The sequence below is a fragment of the Plutella xylostella genome, chromosome 30 (assembly GCF_932276165.1).
Source record: "Plutella xylostella chromosome 30, ilPluXylo3.1, whole genome shotgun sequence".
NCBI classification, from domain to species: Eukaryota; Metazoa; Arthropoda; class Insecta; order Lepidoptera; family Plutellidae; genus Plutella; species Plutella xylostella.
The window spans coordinates 2,224,207-2,247,083 of record NC_064010.1 but is presented as its reverse complement, the minus strand read 5'-3'; the positions used below and the strand labels follow the sequence as shown (position 1 = coordinate 2,247,083).

The window sequence follows — 22,877 nt, the reverse complement described above, 5'->3', positions numbered from 1 at the left end:
ACGAAAGCAAAAACCTTAAGATAAAAATTTGTACAATTCCACACTCACGTCAACACAATCCTGTACTCCTCGCCCTCTCTCGCCACCAGATGGACTCCATACACGATCGCGCTGATGAAGCACAGGAACGGCACATAGATCCCGAGCCCCAGCACCAGGCCGCGCCACTTGGTCTGCTTGCTGAGAGCCTCCATGGCCGTCTGGAGCGAGACTTGTAGCTTGTCGAGGAAGACTTGCTCGACCGCTGGGGGATGCGTCGGGGTTTGGGTTAGGGGCTGTTATGGTACTAGATGATGTTGTAACTGAACACTGCAGTGTTGTTTATTCTGGGTAATAATGTTGGACGGATGTCCCGCTAGATACTAATGTAGTAACTGTAGAGGTATGACCTCTATTGTGGTTTGATATTTTATCGCTTTCATGCTAAATAGTATTGCATCGGCATCGTAGGTAATTCAGGTGGCGGTAAAGGACTATAATTATTATGCCTTCAAACAATCTCTTAGCCAAAAGCCAAGGTTTGGCCAGAAAAAAGGTAAGTAGGTAGTTATATATCCAATTTGGGATATAAAAATTTTATAAAAGGCTCCTTGAAGTGTATAACTTCAGCAAGGGAAACAAATCCTGATATAATCCTACTACTAATATCATAAAGGCGATAATGTGTCTGTGTGTGTGAGTGTATGTGTGTATGTTTGTTACTTCGTCACGCCAAAACGGCTGAACTGGCACCCTGAATTAACTAACTAGGCTACTTTTTACACTGGAATACCCACGTGAAAGAGGCGAAGCGAGGCTCACGGGCATCAAGTAAACAATAATATATAAGCTAACCCAAGCTCTGCACGGTGCGTATGCTGACGACGGCCTCGGTGGCGATGGAGGCGGCGGTCTCCAGCGCGTTCCGCTGGTCCTCCTCCGACTGCCGCGACACTATGCCCTCCATCCAGATGCTGCCAACAATCTGGGGGTTTGTAATGGAAATTGTAGAATGTTGAAGAAGGATTAAAGCTAATGATCGCATCCAGTGGCGTGCTTTGGGAGAGGCCGACGTCCAGCAGTGGACTGCTATAGGCTGATGATGATGCTGAAGAAGGATTACCGTTCCATACAATGTCGTTAGTAAAACAAATAGTAACGCTATATCTTGTTAAGGGCCAGCTGAAAACCAGCGCTGTGGCCTAACCCCACAGCACACGCTGAGCTGGTGCCTTGACGCTCTGGACAGCAACCTTGTTTGTTTATATTGTATTATTTTCTGTTTTTTCATATATATTTTTTGTAGTATTCTTTTTTTCTTTTTGTTTCTGTTTTTATTGTTCAGTGTGTCAAATAAATGTTTCTTTCTTTCTTTCTTTCTTTCTTGTTATATACTTATAGGCTGTTTTTTGCGGGATTGCCCCGCACGCGTGACACCCGCAAGTGTTATTTTCATACAACTATTTATTGTAATGCGTGGATTAAGCACGCGATACGCAACTCCTTACTAATCACCTACAGTACCGCAGCTACTTGAAAAACTTAAAAAGCCATTGTCTTCCATAAAAAAACACTTTTCTCTATTGACTGAATGTACCAATATTTTTATAATGATGCAAAAGAATTCGAAATTCTATTGTTTAGGTTAGGGGTTAGGAGATTGTATTCCTACGACTCCTCAACCTTTCTTCAAAAACAAAACTCACCAACGGCAGCATAACAACGCCGACCAGCGCCATCTTCCAGTTCAGCACCAGGCCGATGACGACTCCGATGAACACGGAGCTGAACCCCTGCAGGATCAGCCCGATCCTCATCCCTGTGGCACCCTTCACCTCGGCCACGTCGTTGCTGAGGCGGTTGCAGAGAGCCCCCACGGAGTTGGACGCTTTGTCGTAGTAGCCCATCTCCTGGAATTTGAAGGTGGAAATGTAAGATTTTGAAGGTTTAGATCTTTGATCATTTCGAAGTGATAATATTTATTTCATCCATCACTAAAACGTACATATTTATGATAGCTCAGCCATCGAATAGCTCATCTATTCTGTATTTTACGAACGAGATACTTAAAGGCCGTGACATACACTGCACTAAGTACTTAATCTTCTCAGGAATTTATTAAATTTTTACGAAGTTGTAGGTAAAATCTCTTCCGCATAAATAATATTATAATTCATGGATCCCAACGAAACAAGAGCGAAAATTTATTCTAGTATACTTCGGCCCGTGAGAGAATGCGATTTTGACGTTCGCTTATGTCTGGTAAGTAAAGTTGGTTTTCCTTTGCTTAAAATATCTCTGGGATTTCGAATGTCAAAAATGCATTCTCTCAACGGCCATATAATAAGGGCTAAAACCGTAATTGCCGCAATAGAATTACTTAAGGGTCTGCAATAGGGAATCGAGGGTTGGCATTGTCATAGAATTATGTAGTAAATGATGCTCTACAGCCTTGAAAAAAATCACACAGGTAGTTGAAGAGTCTAGCTAGGTGCTGAATCATTCGAATTTAAGTAAATGATTATGGATAACTGTAAATTAATTTCAGAATATCAAGAAAAACCAGTCAATCACACTCCCGTATTGTAACAACTGTGTCGTAATTATAAAGAATTTTCATATGATTTTTATCATATTATAAAGTTAAAGGCTTGGACTAGGCGCTAAATACCTTGTTTTTTAATAAACACACACTTATTTTGTGTAAATTAATCCCAAACTTGAGCAATTTTTTTCCCTCAAATCTTCATACAAATATCTATGGCGGCTTTCTGTGTTATAAAATCATAAACACAAGTGACGTTTGACTCAGTTGGCCGCTGGCCTCCAAAGAAGGGTCACGTCGGTTTAGGCAGCACTGACAGCTCGCGATCTTATCGTGTACAGATACAAAATCACTGCACATTGGTTGTCATTGCACTTTTTCAACTTTTATGACACCAACATAATTTGATTTGAAATTGAGGAAGCATAATTCTTCCAGTATATTCAATACATTAAATTAAATTAGATAGTGTGCAATATTCTCGTGATATTACAGTCTCGTATAGGTCTGATGAGGAGCAGGAATATAGCGAATGGATCTAAGTGATGACAATACGCACGAACATTAGGTTAGGGATCAAAAATACAGTCTCTTGGTGCTGGTTGAGGTATGGTCTCGTGAGGATCTGATCAGGGCAGTAACACGGTGGTGGCTCAATTTTATTTCAAAGATGTTAATAGCTAAAAGCATCGAGTTTGGGCTATTAAGTATGTTTTTCAGAGAGAGAGAAAGAGATTTTGTTTTTCCTCTGGATGTGTTAGGTTTACTGGGTTTACTAAGTTCATTCTGTTAATGGCATCAAGTTGTTATGTGTTCATAAGTAATAATTATTTATTAACAAAATGCTGTTGATTCTCCACGAAAATGTAAAAATAAATTCGTAACGTAAAATTGTCTATGACGGAATTTCTTCTATAGACAGTAGCCACAAAAAAAAACAAACGATAGATGGCGTGATTTGAAGATAAAGATACATTTTTTCGACACATAGACAGCAACAACAAAAAAAATACAGATTTAAAGAAAAGAAACACATACTTATACAAAACAACAAAGAAAAAAAAGGATACCCAAAATAACTGGAAAAAATATAAGCCCCAATTTACTTGTGTGGGACAGGGAGTACCATAATATTTTTTTTGGGGTACTCCCCATCTATGCGAAATATAAGCTAGATATCTTTACCCGTTTTTGAGAAAAAGGGCGGTGACAGACAGTCAGTCAGACAGACGGACAACAAAGAGATCCTATAACGGTTGCTTTTTTTCTTTTGACGTTCGAAACCCTAAAATTAAGTAAAAATATTATGCTGCCAAAAAATGTACTTACAGGTATTGAAAAAGCGGTATATAAACAAATTATACCACCAGAGGGTTCACCATTTAGCTGAATGTTACTTAGAAAACGGCCTTGAGTGGCGGTCAAGTTGGTCCCCGCCTGCGATACTTTCCATTAACATTGGGACTCGTTTTCATGTTTTTAGCGTACAGTCAGGTTTTTAGTTTTTTATAATTGTATTTTTTTATTTGTAACTTTTTAGTTGTTTTTATTTTATGAAATTTTACGTCGGTAGGTAGTTCATGATCATTTTTTATTTCAATAATTTTGGTGTTGTTATTTAAATACCTTCAATATGCATATTTTTGTAATGTGAAAATCAAGTCCTTTCATTTGATACCTTACACGGCAAAGTTGAATTATTATTTTTTCGATCATCACGTTATGTCCTCAAGAGGGCGCTATGTACATTTTAATGGAACGTCACATAGCCTATAGCCATCGCGCCATCAATACGCTTCTAACAATACCTCATACATCAAAATCTATCAAGCCGTTTAGGCTACAGGAGGGAACAAAGAAACAGACAAACATACATATATACATACATACAATCAAAAAACATTACCCTCCTCCTTCGGCAGTCGGGTAAAAAGGAGTAAGACAGGGGGTCATTCTGAACTTTTGCTCTACAAGTTTTGGAAATTAACAAAAAAAAACCTTTTTCATAGAAACTTTGTTGGACATGTGACTTTTTACCATGGAAAACGAATATTTTTTTTCGCGAATTTGCAAATCTCGTAGAACAAAAGTTGTTCAGAATGACCCCTTGAGTCATCCCCTTTTGGCTTAGTATAGCCCTTTTGCGACACTATGTATTTACTTTGCTTTGTCGTCGGGGTTCAGTTGGGTGGAGGATGCCCGAAACTTATTATCTACACTTTAATACTTTTAGTTACCTTTCTACAAGTAAATACCACATTTGTTTGAGAAAGCTAATCGGGTTCCGAGTATAGAGTAAAGTGGCACCCCTAATAATTTCTACTCTTTCCTGGTGCCTACCAGTGTAAGTAAGAATTATACTTACTTACCCTAAAATCACCCAAAATGTACTTGAACATAATTGTCAATAAAGTTGGCGAGTAAAAGTTTATCGACCCACTGTGCAAACTTACATGTGTGCGTGTCACTGCGTGTGCTGTGTGAAGAGCATTGAAAACCCAAAATTGGCGCGGCACGTCACCCTGCACGGGCCCTTAAGTACATGACTATATCTCATTTCACGGGGAAAGACAGAACCCTTTTATTACCCTTAATATAAAGGTGTCTTTCCCCGTGGAATGGAATGTAGTTAGGACTGATCTTCCTCACCTGTTTCAACAAACTCTCGAAGTACTGCAACCGCAGCCTCGTGGTCATCTTCAGCCCCGCCTTGGTGAAGGTGCTGCTCTGCAGGAACATGGCGACGGCGGCCACCAGCGCGATGATGAAGAACACGCCCGAGATCAGGTCCGAGTTGGCCTGCACCTCGGCCTTGTTGGGGTTTTGGAAGATCTGTTGGAAAATTTGGGGATTGGTCAGCGTTTTTTTTTAAGTCCGACTTTACGTTGGTGATCTAGGAGTTGGCAGTCCTAGATCATGATCATATGTTATGAAATCCAGTACTTTTTGAGCCATAGACAAAAGTGGTCCATCATCTGCCATATCGTCATTATCTTTAGGTTTTATTTTCGTCTAGGGCGGAATTTAGACTACTTAAGTAATACAAGTTGTTGCTATTGAGATATTTGCTACCTTAAAAATATTGTTGCTTGTTTCACATTTCACATCTACAATCTACAACCCCATCTTTGTTGCGCATGATAATAACATCATCCAGATACATACCCCGACAGCGTACCCCACAGCTATAGCCAGCGCGGGGAAGCAAGCGCCCTGCATGAACGCCGCGACTGAACCGATCACTATGAGCACCCATTCCGGGGCATTCTGCTTCAGCAGGGTCCACGCGTCGACTGGGACTAGGCCCTGGGAATGGAAGTAATTTTTAGATATAAGTCGACGTATGCGTTTGTTAAATCCATGAAGTTCTAGTCTACTTATTATGTATTAAGTAACTATCTGATCGGTCACTGATTTAAATGCTTGTTTCAATGTTAATCAACAAAAACTTCATGTCACTAGCGTAGAGTAGGATTTTTGAACTTCCAAAGATAAATATAACAAACATAACTTTTACCTTTTTATTGCCCGTGAGTGTAATAAGGATGCTTCGGGTACTCCTAACAGGATATATGTCCATTATGATGTAAATCTTATAATTTGTTTCTATTACAAAATAGACACTTACGTCATCAGCTTCTTCAATTTCATCCTCAACATAACCGAAGCTCTGAAGACCCAAAGATGCAGCTGAAGATATAGATTCTCGAGGGGCCAAGAAGTCAAATGAACCTGTAGTAAGAAACACATTATAAGTATTATATGTGAAATATAAGACAGTTATATTTTATAGTATCTAAATTATAATGGAGATCACTTAGTAAAGTTCATCACCTAATTGTGATTGAAGATCGCGATATTTTCTTCTTTGCGGTAAATTGTGGGAAACAATGGCTTATACCAGCACTGTCATGCAATCGGTACGCTTAACACAACGAGATAAAGTCTTGGTTAGCGCAGCAGTAAAAGTTGACGTCCTTAAATTGAGGCTTTTAGATACCCATCAGTAGGCAATGGAATGCTGATGATGACATGATATTTCCTTCAATATCTTCAACCTCACCTTTCCTCACAGAGTTCTTCCTCAGTACCCGTCGGCTAGACCTCTTCACGTCTCTAGTGGGAGTCTCTGGTTCAGGGGTCTGTACCACCACGTCCACGTTGGTGATGCCCACGCCCTCCTCTTCCACTATTGTCTTGATCACGTCTGGCTCTTTGCCTGCTGTCACCAGTTTCCAGTAGAATCCTGAAAGAGTTTGGTTGACTTCAAAGTTTATACAAAATTTGTAACCTCATGGAAACCAAAATATCAGAGTGTGATGCAAAAGTGGTTAATATTCTACGCCGTAAGGCGACTTGTGTCACCTCACCTACTAAACCAATTTTTAGAAACCATTTCATCTAGGTTATCTATTTTAGTAATTCCTTGTCCGTGTCTAAGAGTACCGACTTCTAGTACGTTGCCTATTGACATTTGTGATTCAAACTAACCTTTGTTCATCAACAGCTCCTCGTGAGTGCCGCTCTCAACGATGGTGCCCTGGTCCATGCAGATGATGCGATCTGAATTCACTATAGACGACAACCTAGAATAAGACACAGGAACTTTACTATTATAGTCCAATTTTGTGATCTTAAACATAAAATAGTTTACTACGATACATTTATGGGCTCGGCTCGGCTCTTGAGGCTTGTAGGTTCCAGGACAGGACAGATAATATGGCCTCGTCTAGGACAGATTTGGCCAGATCACTCTTCACGTGACTCACCTGTGCGACACGGAGAGCGTGGTGCGGCCCTCGCTGGCGCGGTCCAGCGCGGCCTGCACCTGCTCCGCGCCCTCGGGGTCCAAGGCGGATGTGGCCTCGTCTAGGAGAAGGATCGCTGGCTCCCGGATCAGGGAGCGGGCGATGGCTGGAATGGTAGAAGAGATAAGAATAGGTGTAGACCTTGCTCGTTTTATAAATCTATTCTATTAAAGGAAGAATGGAGTTTCCAGGCACAGACGTTTGTGTGTTTGTGTCTTATATATATTTTATGAAACAGAAGGTTTTCCCTGGGGAATCAACAGCATATGACTTCTCTGATTCTTTCAGCATAGTGACATATCCTAGTCTAGTCCAGCAGTGTAGTGTTTGTCGCAATCATGCTGAAGAAGAAGAATAAAAATACAAGTATTTACATACCTATGCGTTGTTTCTGTCCGCCAGACAGGGAGGCTCCGCGTTCACCAATAATCGTTTCGTAGCCCTGAGGAAAAAAATATCAAATAAGTACCCTGATAGTTTCATACATCAATAATTGACGGCTATTTTTTTAAAACTCCGCCTGCATACTTTTAGGCGCAGGCCACCGTACCTAGAGATAATAAGAAACATAAAATATGGACTACTTAGTTAGGTCTCGAAAAACGTACAGAGTGCTTTAGGGACCGTAAAATAAATAAGTACTACTTACATTAGGCAGTTTCTTGATAAAATCGTGGGCGTAGGCGATCTCAGCTGCCTTGACGACCTCCTCAGGAGTCACTTCATCAGCTCCGAACGCGATGTTCTCGTATATTGTTCCTCGGAAGAGCACTGGCTCCTGGCCTACCACTCCTGGAATATTAAATAAGATATCGGTATGTTAATGTAGTCCTTAAGGTAGTTAAGGACGTGGCCCGATTGCTTGGTGGTGTTGTTTTTCATAATATTTTTCAGTTTCGTGTCAAAAGTGGAAAAGAAGGACGCATTTATTCATCATAAATTGGTAAACGCCATTTATTTTTTCTAGGAATTTAACTACTAAGTACATCACTTGCTATCATATTATTTTACACATATCACTTAAACTCATATCACAATATATTCGTTTACACATACCTACTACTACATAGCATACATCCATAATCATTTAACACAATATTATTCTTACATTCATTCATAACATAATATATAAAATATAAGTTTTTATTTTACTATAATTATAAGTACCATAACACACTTTTATATATTTACTACACACATATTTGTGTTTGGTTGAGGCTCCACTCCGACTCACTAAATTGGTCCTGGCAGAATACCAGCGCTGTGATTATTTAATTATAATCATAGTATTATGCTGAGTCAGAACCCTTTTGCTAACATGATAAATACACATGTTGCTTATCTATCTGTCTGTCTCATATTAATGTTGTGTGTTTATGTCATCTTAAACTTAATGTTAGTAATCTTGCTGTGTAACCTGTGTATGTGTTGTGTTAAGTAAATAAATAACTTATCTATCTATAAATTATATAAATATAAACTATGGCAACAATGCCACATTCGAGGGGCATCTACGATATATCTGATAACTAAATAATTATTTTAATTTTTCCTTTATTATTCTTTAGTACACTTGACCCCTCTTTAATCAAAATATCCTTCCACCCTAAGGTTGTCTTGAAAAAATCGCTTTAAGCGATAAGACCGCCATTTTTGTACATAGTTTATAGTATTTAAGTTATGTAAGTTTCTTTTATGTGTGTGTGTACAAATAAAGAATATTCTATTCTATTATATTCTGATGTATTTATGATAGACCAATGCTAAGCAATCCTACTATGTGACCCCTTCAACCCGCTAGCTTTACCAATAACCTTAGACACGTTGTAGCTAGATGAGCAGTGGACGATTCATCCATCATCAACAAACTCACCTAAAGAAGACCTCAGCCAGTTCAAATTCATGCTTTTAATATTCCTCCCATCAATGCAGACATCACCAGCTCCTGGGTCGTAGAGTCTTTGCACGAGCTGCAGGATGGTGGACTTGCCGCACCCTGACGAGCCGACTAGCGCCACTCGCTCGCCCGCCTTGATGTGGAGGGAGAGGTTCTTCAGGATCTGAGGAGGAGGAGGAATGATGAGTGGAATAGAATATAATAGTTTTATTTTTTCTACGATTCAGTAACAAAATAGTGTCTAGAGCCTCCCTTGTAAGTTAAAAAAAAAAAGCTGTGCCAGTGTGGTCCATGTTGAGGGATTATCTTGTACCTATTCTATTGTTTATGGAGGTGTCAGAAGCTGATGGTTTAATTCCGTTCTAATTACCATCGCTGATGATGATTTGACGAGAAATCTTGATGGCTTTTAAAAAAAATTCTTGGCTGGGCTACCGTGGGTTGGTGGGATCCCACTTAGGTTTTTTTTTATATTGGCAGGTCGGAATCCTTCGGAGAAGAAGTGAAAGGCTACCTCAAAACTTTTTTCAAGGTTCTAACTACACGATTGACATAATATAATAATCATGGGTGCACCAAATAAGCCTTCACGAGTGAGAGATCACCTGTTCCATATATATTATACTTCTGGCGCACCCTGACAGTCAGCGTCTTACGCTAGACTGGCCAATGTATTCACCAGTAAGACAACCCGTAGTCTACCCCTTATTATGTCACTGAAACGACAACAGAAGATGCCTGTAAAACCATCATACCTGCACATGAGGCCTAGCCGGATAGCTGAAGTGAACGCCATGCAGCGTAATATCCCCCTTCATCCTCTTCGGCTTCAAGCCAGCAGGACTGAAGGAGTCTATAGCGGGGACCTGCTCCAGGAGCTTGAAGATGGAGGTGGCGGCGGCAGCGGCTGACGCGAAGGTCTCTCCGTGAGGCACGCAGAAGGTTATAGATTGGGTCGCCATGTATACGCTGAAGATTATCTGTATGAGAAGGATGAAGAGTGTGTTTTATAATAATGTGAGTCATTTTGACTTCAGGTATCGGGTGGTAGTAGTAAGGAAAGTTGAGGATAGAATCTGGCTGCGCTCTTCTTAAAGAGGCTTTATATTTTCAGCTACTGCGGTAGGTACTAGGGTACTATCAAAAAATTGCGTGTTTGGTTCATCCGGTGAAGTATTTGGGGGCGTCTTAAATTATAATACCTGATGCTTTCGTTTTTATGATGATTCATAAAAAAACGGTCTCTTACGGTGATGGAAAACATCGTGAGGAAACCTGCACATCTAGATTCTAGATGTGTATTCTAAGTTCATTGTACATATCCCAAAACGGCGATATGGTTCGCAACCTATCACGTGAGTACAAATGTGCTGCGAAAAGTGGGTGGCTCGCTTTGTGAGCCACCTCTGACTACCCCTTCGGAGATTACAGTCGTGAGTGCATATGTATGTATGTGTCATGAAAAATTTAATGATTTTTTTTGGTACTGAATGTACCTAGCTATCCTTTCCTGTCCATAGCAAGTATAAAATATGTCGTTCCATTTTCTTCATCCAGATACTCACACTAAAAATAGACCCAACCACATACTCCCGCTCATCGACAGGCTTGGACAGGTCGTTCAGGACCAGCCTAGTGCCGTAGAGGAGACCTATGGAGTTGGAGGTGTAGGTCAGGAGCCAGTTGAAGCCTGTCCCAAGCCCGTTGTAGAAGCCTCGTCTGCTGCCGTACTGCTCGGCTGGCTCCAACAAGCCTCGGTATCTGGCCACATAAATAATTATTTGTTAGAAAATGAAACACTAAGTACCTATAATTCCTTCCTGCGTGAATAGGTTTTTTACATACACTTTAGATTATTGTATTTATAGGATGGATAGTTTGGAGGTTGTATTTATATTACTTGTACCTCTACCTACATCGAAAAACTCACCTATATCTAAAGGCGCACTTCACTTCAGTAACATTTAAGTTGTTTTAGTTACCGAACTGTACGCGTTCTACTCTCAATACAAACACACAAGCTAGCACGAAGAGTTGCGCAGGCGCATCGTTTTTAAATCGGTACAGCATGTATTCCAACCTCAAAGATTCTTCCCGAAAGATTCCTCAACAACACTAAGATACACTTCTTACCTATCCAGCTCCTTCTCTTCTCCTCCAAAAGCGATGACGGTTCTGACGGACTTCAGGACCTCCTCAGCTTGCTTCCCCGCCTTGCTGTACGCGTCCATTTCACGGCCTGAAGATGTTGTTTGGTACTGGAATAATAACAACACGATACAATGAGTCTTTCATATGTTGTTACGTCACCCTAAATAAATTTTGTTTGTGGTTGTAACCCCAGTAGGCAAACTGTTCACTCGTTACTAGGCGCACGCACGCAACTAGAGTAATAAAATATGACTCTCTTTTCTACTTCCATGCTCTCGTCTCGGCATAATAAACCGATATACAGCTAACTCAGTCGACGGCGAGCAGTTTTTCTGCTGGATACGCACTCATAGGTTTTCACGAAATTCACGCAACACTCATCCCGTATACCAGTGTTTTTCAACCTGTGGGTCGCGACCCCCCGGGGGGTCGCGAAGCTTCTGTAGGGGGGTCGCCAAAGGGCTGGGAACTTCAGTAAAAAAAAACAATAAAGATTTTATAAAGACAATATTTAAAAAACAAAAAAAAAGTATTTATTTATTAAGAAAGACTCTTACTTTAAAAATACTTTTACTTAAAATTTTCTTAAATGCGAAGGTTGAGCTTGTTTTTATCAATTAAATTATCCCATCGTGGATCTGTTTTAGTACAATAGACCACATCCACACAGTAAGGCAGATTACACAGAAGACTGAAGAGTATAATCAGCCTATCTGTATCTAGCCTTTGTGGACTATGAAAACGCCTTCAACTCGATCGAGACCTGGGCAATTTTGAAAGCGTTGCAGAGATCTCAAATCGACTGGCGCTATATCGTGGAGTTGAGGAGTCTGTCTGAACGATGCCGCTGGACAATGGACATGGCATATGTATAAATGGCAAGTACATGTCACACCTATATGCTTCGCGGATGACATCGTTATTATGGCAGAATCTCTGCAGGAACTCAGCTGGATGATAGAAGTGGCCTAAATGCTGCTTCCCAACGTGTAGGCTCCGGGGTCAAAACTTGGACAAGAAGAAAGTCATGTATAATGCTCACATCGAACCGGAGCCGATGATCGTTGGTGAGGCAACAATCGAAGTTGTGCAAGTATATGTCTACCTCGGGCAGACTAACTTCGACAGGGAGGCTGCAAGGCGCATCCAACTGGGTTGGGCTGCATTCGGGAAACTTCGTCAGCACATATTCTCCCTGGCCATCCCTCAGAGCCTGAAGACTAAAGATTTCAACCAGTGCGTCCTGCCAGTGATGACGTATGGTGCAGAGACGTGATCACTGATGGTAGGACTAGTCCACCGATTTAAAGTCGCTCAGCGTGCTATGGAGAGAGCTATGCTTCGGGGCATCAGAAATTAGGTTTTCCGTCAGTCAGAGGATTAAGATTACTGACATAGCTGTCAAAATATGCAAGCTGAAGTGGTAGTGTGCTGGTCATATCTGCCGAAGAACCGATAACCGTTGGGGTAAACGTGTTCTCGAGTATAGACCACGAATAGGCAAATTAACGTACCGTTCAAAGACGACTACAAGTATTTATTTTTTTGTAAAGCCAGGTATTTTGTCTTTTTCATTTCACCCTTGAAAACTTTTATTCAAGATATTTAAATGCTCAAAAAATTCAGAAAGAAAAGTTAATTTCGAAAATGAAATTCCGGGTCGCAATGACATTAGTGTATGTACATGGCCACACGTATCCGATGTGTGTAATTGTAAAATAATGTGTTTTTAAATCCCATAAATATGTACTCCTTCGAATCCTATTCATGGAGACCATAAATACGTCGTATGGAAGGAATATTGGGAATACTGTAACATACATGATAAAAAACCGAAAGGGTCAAGGGGGTCGCGAAACATTTTTTTATACCAGGGGGGTCGCCTCATGAAAAAGGTTGAAAAACACTGCCGTATACTATAATGAAGGTACTTTGTCAGGTATCAGAGTCCTATAACTTGTAGAAAATGCTTTTAGCATTAAGTCCACCCTGTGTAAACTTATTTATATATATGTGCAATAAAGGATTAAATAAATAAAAAATATATTTTTTTCCATGTTCAAGATAAATTACCTACTTAGTACATGGTGTAGTATGTAAAAAGCTCGCCTACTTATCTATTAAATAATCCTCAATCAAGTAAGTAGGGCTCAATTATATCCACGTGTTATTATTATTATCTGTTGATATTAAACAGATTATTTAGATACAGTTTGTAAAAATATCATAGATAACTAACTTTACAGCCTCAATTCGAGTCAAATGGCTTTTGCCCATCAGTATCCATAGAATACGAAAGTAGCTACGTTGGTATCTATAGGGCATGGCTACTAAATTTTCATTTCGAAACTTTATCTATGTGGGATAATATGAGTAGGTATTCCCATCTAACATAACCATAACCTTATGTACGAAAAATCTAGTAATAATAGTCATAAAATTATATTTAGTAAAACGTGGAGTTGATGGCTTTTGCTTGTATCCTGTCAGTTGATTTATTAATCATGATCAGGAAATATCCATACAAGGTATCTATAAGGAAAATGATTAAGATATTATATCCTACCTAATAATAAAGTTTTACTTATATTCAACTTTATCCCGTTATATAACTATAGTCGTCATCATCATCAGCGCCTACTGAACATATCCCTCTTGCATGGAGCGCCACAACACTCTGTCCTCGGCCTTCCTCATCCAGCCACTACCTACCTAAGCTACCTTTCTAAGGCTGCCGGTCCACAGAGCGGAGCTAGCAATCGCAGGCAATAATCGTCCAATAAAATTGCATGAGCGAAGTTTTTATGCTATTTCATTGGTCAAAAAGCGACCAATGAAATTGCATAAAAGCGCGCATACCGCTCCGCTATCCCGCTCCGCTCTGATAGACAGCTGCCCAAGGGTCTATAAGGCTTCCCTACGCTTATTCGTGGTCTCCACTCGAGAACAAATTTACCTCTCCGGTCATCGGTTCTTACGAGTAAGCTAATACAAATCATATTAATTATAAATATGGACGCGGCCAACACAATAAGTCATAGAAACTCATAACATAATGGCATACTATATACCTAACTAAAAACAAACACTACACTAGTTAAATCTCTTACTATTTGTATGCGATGCAATCACTAATCAGTCAAGTGGTCTATAAAGGGCTCACTTTGATATTTGCTCACAAGTGTTCCGCATAACTAACGGCACGATTAGAAAGATAACCAGGAAACGTCTGATGGTTAATAATAATCCCCTGATAACGTTAAATAGTAACGTAGCGTGGGACGACCTGCAGTGAGATGGCCCGAAGACCTTAGACAGGTAGCCGGTAGTATTTGGATGAGGAAGGCTGAGGATAGAGTGCTGTGTGCCGCGCCTAAAGAGAGGCATTTGTCCAGCAGTGGGCTATTACGGGCTAAAGAAAGTTTATTATTATAATATTTTTTTTACGTCATCTGTAGTCTGCTACCTCGTGTCATAGACAAATAGGTTTGTAGGTAGCAATTTGTAGGTAGGTACCCTAAATACCAAGGACAAAAAGTATCTCTAACTTCAGACAGTGAATTGACAATCGTTGATACAAGTTTACATTGAACAAACACAAACTCATTAAAGTAATAAGAAGTGTATCGATTCTTCCATTTCCATGCTCTTCAACTAATCTTAGTACCTACTTCGGTTGAGTGCTTTTGAAATAACCGCTGTAATAACTAAAATAGAAATAAAATTAATTAAGTAAATAGTAGTGTACTAAACCTACTACCAACATGAATAAAAAAACCTATTACTTAATTTTTCGTCTGGCTTGATTGATCATTTATAAGAATTTTAGCTTAAAATCGGGCTCCCAAATTCCGCGAATTCCACTACAAAAGCTCAAAAAGCAAAGGACAGCTGCCTAGTGTAAGCACTAACATCCTCGATCAAAACACATACGGTAGCGCTTCGAGCGAAATGCGACGTCTGCAAACCTGCGGCTGACTCTCTGTAGCAACGTCACAGACGCTCACTTCCAAAGACTGCTACTTCTTCTCTCAGATAGCTTTAATCCTCAAAACAATAACGGTCTCTCACCCTGGACAGCAGCACCGAAGCCAGCACAGAGAAGGGCATGACAGTCATGCAGGTGAGGGTCAGCTGCCAGCCCAGCGGGAAGGCCTGAGCGAAACAAATGACGGCTGTCCCGATGAGGTTCGCCACCACGGATAGCTTCTCGCCCATGCCGTCTTTGAGCTTCGTCATGTCTCTGTGGGGGAAATGAAGGATTGTAAGAGGTATAAGTATACAGGGTGTTAGGAAATGGGCATGGTAAGCCGAAAGAGGGAGAAACACGGTGTTCTGAGCAGATTTTGCTCTACGACTTTTGAAAATTCACGAAATAAGTAATCAGCCCCCTAATGTACATACGAGTACTAGTTACATACATTATGCGAACTCCTGCAATCCCCGAAGGGGTAGTCAGAGGTGACTCGCAACCGAGTCACGGCTTTTCGCTGTACATTATTGTACTCACGTGACAGAGATCGCGTGCCGTATCGCCGTTTTTACTTAGTTTAAAGTCATTATAGAAAAGCTCCTTTTCTTAACACTTTAGGTCTCCACGTTTTTGTGGTAATTCCTAGTTAATACAGTCACAGTCTGAGACACAGTACTTATAGAGCTTCCACTATGTTATTGTATTTTAGATGTCTGGTACATAAAGTTGGTTTTCCTTTGCAGTCATCAAATATGTATGGGATTTCGACTGTCAAAAAACCAATAATATAATGGACAGAGTATAGTCTATCCGATAAGTTATTGTATAAGTAATAATAGAAAAGAAATATCGAGCAATAGAAAATAATTGAGTGCGATTGGCTGAATTGCACAATCCCATACGACATTGTTAGCAATAACAGTGGGTCAAGGAGTCAAGTCATTTGCATCATTTCTTTGGTAAGGTGATAAAATACTCTATCTACAGGGTGCAAACGAAAGCGGGTGATTCAGGGAGGAATCTGATACCTACTTCCAAAGTACAGTGACTTTAGAATAGAAATACATGTTTTTTTTGCTTTTCCATAGAAACTTTGTTTGTTGTGCTAGGGATTGCAAATATTGCAATAAGGTCCGATAATGCATAGTGTTTATCACCGACACGCTAAAGGGCTGAAGGTAAGCGTTGAACATCACCCCCAGCCGCCAAAGCGGCGACTGTCGGGAGAAGAAGGGACAGCAAATTAGTGTGTCATAAACTGTACGAAGAGGAGCTACGAATGCCGCAAGTGTAGCTTTTGACTGGAGGCCACCAAATAGCAAGCGCTCCCGTGGACGCCCTGTCCAGACATGGCGCCGAAGCGTCGAAAACGAGCTGCGAGCCGCTGGACTAAGCTGGAGCTAGGCCAAAAGTACAGCCGCGGAAGTGGCGGACGTTAGTGGAGACCCTCTGCACTTCTGGGGTGCCATGGGATCAACAACAACAAACTGATGATGATGATGATGATGATGATGATGCTCACTCGGACATCCTGGAGGCGAGGTTGAAGCTGGTGTCGGTGTCGTACCAGCTCATGTCCTGACGCAGCACCGAGCGGAGGAACATCAGACGGATCCGCATTATCTGTTCAAGTAGGAAAAATAAATCATGATAGGACCCATAGACATAAATAATACCAGCTATTACCGCGAGCTTCGCTTCGCCTTAAAAAGATTTCTTATGGGAATACCGGGATAAAAAGTACTTAGCCTATATGTTAATCCAGGGTTTCAGCTAACTTTATAACAAATTTCGTCAAAATTGGATCAGCCGTTTTGACGTGAAGAAGTAACATACATACATACTTACAAACTTTCGCATTTATAATATTACTAGCTACTAGCTGTTCCCGCGCGCTTCGCTTCGCTTTAAAAAGATTTCTCGTGGGAATTCCGGGATAAAAAGTATAGGGATGCCTATGTTCTTTCCCAGGGTCTAGACCGTATGTATACCAAATTTCATTCAAATCCGTTCTGTAGTTTTGTCGTGAAAGAGGAACCGACAGACAGACAGACACAGTTACTTTCGCATTTATAATATTAGTTAGGAAGTTAGGATAGTAGGATGAATAAAAAGTACTATGTATAAAGGTAAGCTTCCACCTAACGGTATCGTACGTATCGGACCAAAGCGTATGGAGAAACGGCGTCGGCCATGCCGCAAACACTTGTGAATTCCTATACAAAGAATACTTAATGCGTCCGTTGCATACGATGCCGAAAGGTGGACGCTTACCTTTAAGATTTATACAGGGTGTTTTTTTTCAGGCTTAGATATACCATGCTGCACATGTAGGTTTCGGCTTAGTATACCCTTTTTGCAACACCCTGTAGAGAAATCTTAAACAACAATAAATAAGATACTTAACTAGTAAAGTTTAAGAACTCAAGTGCAATAAATCATAATTATATCAACGACTAATGCACCGCTATATCAACAAGGAAGCCTATTCAGAAATAATCTCAATTCGATAAAATTACCTACAAGATGCTATCAAAATTAATAGCCATTGTAAATTGTAGTTAAATCAGAGGCAGTATTCATTGAATGTTAATATGAATAGTCGTTAGGGTAAACATGATCGACATAAAACTGAAAAGTGTAAACTGGATATACGTAGGTACATAGGTACAAGAAGTAGGTTAAATACACTTCACGAGCAATGATAAAGATCCAATGGCATAGCAATAGCACCAAATCCTAACTAATATTATAAATGCGAAAGTAACTGTGTCTGTCTGTCTGTTACTCTTTCACGCCAAAACTACTGAACGGATTTGAATGAAATTTCGTATACATATGGTCTAGACCCTGGGAAAGAACATAGGCTACTTTTTATCCCGGAATTCCCACGGGCAAACTTTTTAAGGCGAAGCGAAGCGCGCGGGAACAGCTAGTTACTCCTAAACGGAAAACACTAGCATAATGACAGTAGGTATTATTAAAGTACATTTAACAGGGCATCAGAATAAAAATATTTAAGAACGTAAATATTTCATCGAATTCTAAGTTAAATGTTAAAAAAATTGGGGTCATTATTTTTGGTGTCGACATTTTGTAAGTGGAACTTTTAATTGCTTGAAACTTACGTAAGTATGTATGTAAAACGGGAATAACATAGATTCGAACCCTTGACCATAGCTAGCATAATGGTGGGGACGTGAAACTTCAAACCTGTTTAGCCTGTTAGACAACCTAGGTTACCTGTATTACCTAACGAATTTTTCCTGTTGCGATTATATCATTATTAAAATAAATAAAAATGATAACAAAGATTACATTTCAGTTAAATTGCTTTCCCGTGGGATAAACCAGCTGTAAACTGATAAATTTTTTTTTTCTCTACCTAAATCAATAGTTAAGTATTTTTTTGGTATCAGGCACGTAGGTATAATTAATAATTATTATAATTAAATATTAATAAAATATTTTTTTAGTGTGCCTTCCAAAATATGTCTTCCGGGTTGAAAGTAGTAAGTACTTACCTAAGAACCCTACCCAACCTAAGTATTATTTTAATTTTAATGACTGAAGTTTTTTTTTTAGAAATAAGGATAATCTTATTAAGTATTTATGACTTAATCATAATTAATGGTGCAATATTTCTTGAGGAAGTTAAGTCTGCTGCATGTGAGGTTTTCCCTCACGTGAAACATTCCTTAATTTTAAAATATATTTCCTTATTGGCTATAAATCAGATTATTTAAATTTAACGCCTGCACTTAATCCTAAGCTGTTATCCGTTTTTCCAACAAAGAGGTGGCTGTTAAAAAAAATCCCAATCTCTTCTTTATTAACGGTTAAACCGATTTTGATAAACATTGCTAGGAGCAGGTTGAGGATTCAGATAAGTACTTAATAATAAGGTAGGTAGATATGTTAGGTAGCAAAAGACGACGACGTTAGTGGATTCTTAACATGGGTAATAAATACAATAAAAGAAAATTTAGAGATTAAGGGTGGCTTTTATCAAAGTGATAAATGTATTTAACTTTTTATTTAAACACAATTTGAAATTAAATTTCGTAAAACATCTTTTACCACGACTTAAATATGATTAGTAATCTGTTAAACCTAAATGCGGTCAAATGGCTATTTAACTTTACTAAACACATTTATCTACTCCGCATGTCATGGCGTCAGTCGCGGCGACCAGCTGACCGACCGGCTGTCACTGTCAAGAGAACTTTTCCATTTCTATCATTTTTCCTCAGTGATGTCTAGTTGTTGTCTGTGAGAGATTCAGAGGTCATTGTTCAGAGGTTATGTTGAGGTTATCTAATAAATAATGGATTTGTGGGATATTTTGTTTGATGACGATGATGAAGAATTACTTCTCTATATGAATAGACCTCGCTCATTACGCTATATTGCAGAAAGAACTAACTTATTTGAGACACTACCGGATAAAAAATTTGTTAGATTTCGTTTGACAAAACAAACTGTATCGCTTCTACTACAAGAAATTCAACATGATCTTGACGAATTTATTTCCACCAATAATAAAGTTATCTGACTACATAATTATCTTATACTTTTATTTATACCTATAATTATTGTTACAGAAATAATGCAGTTACTCCAATGAACCAGTTGTTATGCACACTCCGATATTATGCAACTGGCAGTCAGTTAATTACTTGTGGAGATGTGATAGGTGTGGAAGAACCAACAGCTTGCAGAATCATTCATAGAGTTACTCATGCAATAGCATAATTGTATAAAATATACATTAAATCTCCTGATACCATTCAGGAACAACGTTTTTTTGCTCTCTATAATGTGCAAGTATGGTTCCAATACATTGCACAATAAATCTTGTTCTTCCCTTGTAAAATTAGGGGCACGAACACGAGAAGAAGTTGCTTGACTATTCATTTTACTTTGAAATCACAACAACAAATAAATACAAACACCACCACGCGGTGAAAGCCGAAATAAGTTTTGTTTTGAAACATTGAAATAAGTAGTGTTATTTTCTCTATGTTTGAAATTGATAGATTGACTCCGTTTTACGCTGAGTCGTTTCGAATGTTCAATAAAAAATATGAAGTCTCTCATTAAAAGATGTGGAACTGAACGTAAATAACAAATCGCAGGATGCTAAACGCATTTAACTAAATAGTTCTCGAAAGACCATGGTGAATTATGAAGCTAAACATGTTTAGGATAAAATTGTTTAGTGCATTAAGAGGAGAGTATAGCTTCGCGATCCTAGCGAAATAGGTATTTAGGAAAAGTATTGCTGTCGCTCGTGCACTCGCCCGCGCCGGGCACCGCACACACACATGCAAGTAGCGTCACGCACACATCGATGGACGCTACCGCGCCGCCACAGCCGCCGCGCCACCGCGCCGCCGCGCCGCGCCGGTTGGCGAGAAATTGCGAGTATTGCGACCAAACACGGAGTGTCTTCGTCTTACCTTCATATTATTATTTCTGTGTTGTGATTGTGAGTTGTGACTTGTGACCTTGTGAGCGAAACTTGAAATTATTGAAGATAAATAGAAAGAAGTATTTATAAGTAATTAGTGATAATTTCATGTGAGTAAGTATTTTATTATGTAGGTAATTACCAACCTAGTAACGAGTTAGTAGGTAAGTACATAAAATGGATTTTTGATGATTGGAAAATAGACCTTTTGCCGGTACTTGGACTATCATTTTGTATGTAAGGTTATTTAGATCTATATATGCAGTGAATCTAAAAAACATTATGATAGTTTTGTAAAAATATAAGTTTATAAGTACCTACAGTACCTACTAACAAAGTTTCGGGGCTGTTTATAGATGTTGAGTTGTCTTACTATTTATTTCTTTTAGCATGAGAAGCAACAAGGAGTCTAAACTTTCAAGCGAGACACTCGAGCTTATGAGGCAGAGACGCGAATTTCCGTCGGCAGGTGACACTTCGTCAGAACTACGGGTGGGTGATTCTCAAATGACGCGATTTAGGTATGTCCAAGCCATAAAATACATGAAATTGATAGTTTTATACCAGGATGTATTTTTTTTTAAATAATGTATCTTGTGACCGTTTTTATACATTAGTAATGTAATGCATAAATTTATAAAGAAAGCGACAATGATTTTTTAAAACTCAATATCATAAGTTCTTTGGCGCGTCCTTCACTTGATTTTATTTTTTGGTCAAGAAAAACTCACTTTTAAAAGTAAAATAAGCTTATGATTTATAAGTTATCATTATAACAGATACTCATGGTAATTGTAAATTAGGTTTCTATTCACTCTTAGGTTTAGTTTTCAAAAATATAACGCATTCAATTTTGTCCGAGAAAAAAAACTAACTTCTTTGGCGTAACGATACCGTCTTCCTACTCTGCGTTTAAACGATCACCGGACATAATCACCATGCGTCCCTCACCCTTCAGTCCCCCACTATCTTCGACCAGGAGCAGAGGAGCGTAAGTTTACGGAGTATGACGAAAATTTTTTTTTTTTGCGTCATAACGGGTTTTGGTCAGGTAAGTGCCTAATTTCTTCGATTGTTACTTTCATGCTATTATTTGTTTTTGTTGCATACATATTTTTGTCCACGTATGTCTATTCAAACAGTATGCACGTGTCAATAAGAGGTTCCAATTGTACATCAGCTTTCTGTAAAAATAAATTTTAAGTGATGATTTCTAATTTCGTTGGCAATAATTTCTTTGGATTTCTTTGGCATTCTGCGCCAACGAAATTAGTTTTGATACAAAGAAATTAGTATTGAGTATGAAACACCATTAATAACGCTAACTTTATGCATTCAATGTCTATTATGGTTAATTCTCTCATCATCATCATCAGCCAATAATCATCCACTGGACATAGGCCTCTCCCAATAAGCGCCACAACACTCGGTTCTCGGCCTTCCTCATCCAACTACTACCGGCTACCCGCCTAAGGTCGTCAGTTCAGCGGGCAGGAGGGCGTCCCATGCTGCGGTTGCCTGTTTGTGGTCTCCACTCGAGAACTCGTCTACCCCAACGGTTATCGGTTCTTCGGCAGATTTGACCAGCCCACTGCCACTTCTGGTTGCATATTTTGACAGCTATGTTGGTAATCTTAGTCCTCTGACGGATAACCTCATTTCTGATACGATCCATCAGAGAAACCCCAAGCATAACTAGAGAGTTATGCTTGGGGTTTCTATGGAGAGCCATAGCACGCTGAGCGACTTTAAATCGGTGGACCAGTCCTACCGTCAGTGTCCACGTCTCAGCACCATACGTCATCACTAGCAGGACGCACTGGTTGAAGACTTTTGTCTTCGGGCTCTGAGGAATGGACGAGGAGAATATGTGACGAAATTTCCCGAATGCAGCCCAACCCAGTTGGATGCGCCTTGCAGCCTCCTTGTCCAAGTTGCTTCTGCCTAGCCGAATAGTCTGCCCGAGGTAGACGTATTCATGCACAACTTTGAGTGTTGCCTCACCAACGACGACCGGCTCCGGTTTCATGTGAGCATTGTACATGACTTTC

General features: G+C 39.5%; 1 protein-coding gene across 1 annotated transcript in view; it reads right to left on the bottom strand.

The window, feature by feature from the left end:
- The window catches only part of LOC105385590 (ATP-dependent translocase ABCB1), a 51,112-nt gene that overhangs the window by 15,229 nt on the left and 13,006 nt on the right, over positions 1–22,877 (bottom strand). Inside the window, exons 5-21 of the mRNA XM_048632126.1 lie at positions 16,876–16,976; positions 15,452–15,623; positions 11,363–11,487; positions 10,795–10,990; positions 9,985–10,209; positions 9,206–9,392; positions 7,982–8,124; positions 7,711–7,774; positions 7,294–7,438; positions 7,016–7,110; positions 6,588–6,770; positions 6,153–6,256; positions 5,690–5,830; positions 5,174–5,356; positions 1,686–1,889; positions 835–964; positions 49–244 (exon numbers count right to left, since the gene is read on the bottom strand). Coding sequence (XP_048488083.1) covers positions 49–244; positions 835–964; positions 1,686–1,889; positions 5,174–5,356; positions 5,690–5,830; positions 6,153–6,256; positions 6,588–6,770; positions 7,016–7,110; positions 7,294–7,438; positions 7,711–7,774; positions 7,982–8,124; positions 9,206–9,392; positions 9,985–10,209; positions 10,795–10,990; positions 11,363–11,487; positions 15,452–15,623; positions 16,876–16,976 — 2,594 coding nt within the window. The remainder of the gene's footprint in view (positions 1–48; positions 245–834; positions 965–1,685; positions 1,890–5,173; positions 5,357–5,689; positions 5,831–6,152; positions 6,257–6,587; positions 6,771–7,015; positions 7,111–7,293; positions 7,439–7,710; positions 7,775–7,981; positions 8,125–9,205; positions 9,393–9,984; positions 10,210–10,794; positions 10,991–11,362; positions 11,488–15,451; positions 15,624–16,875; positions 16,977–22,877) is intronic.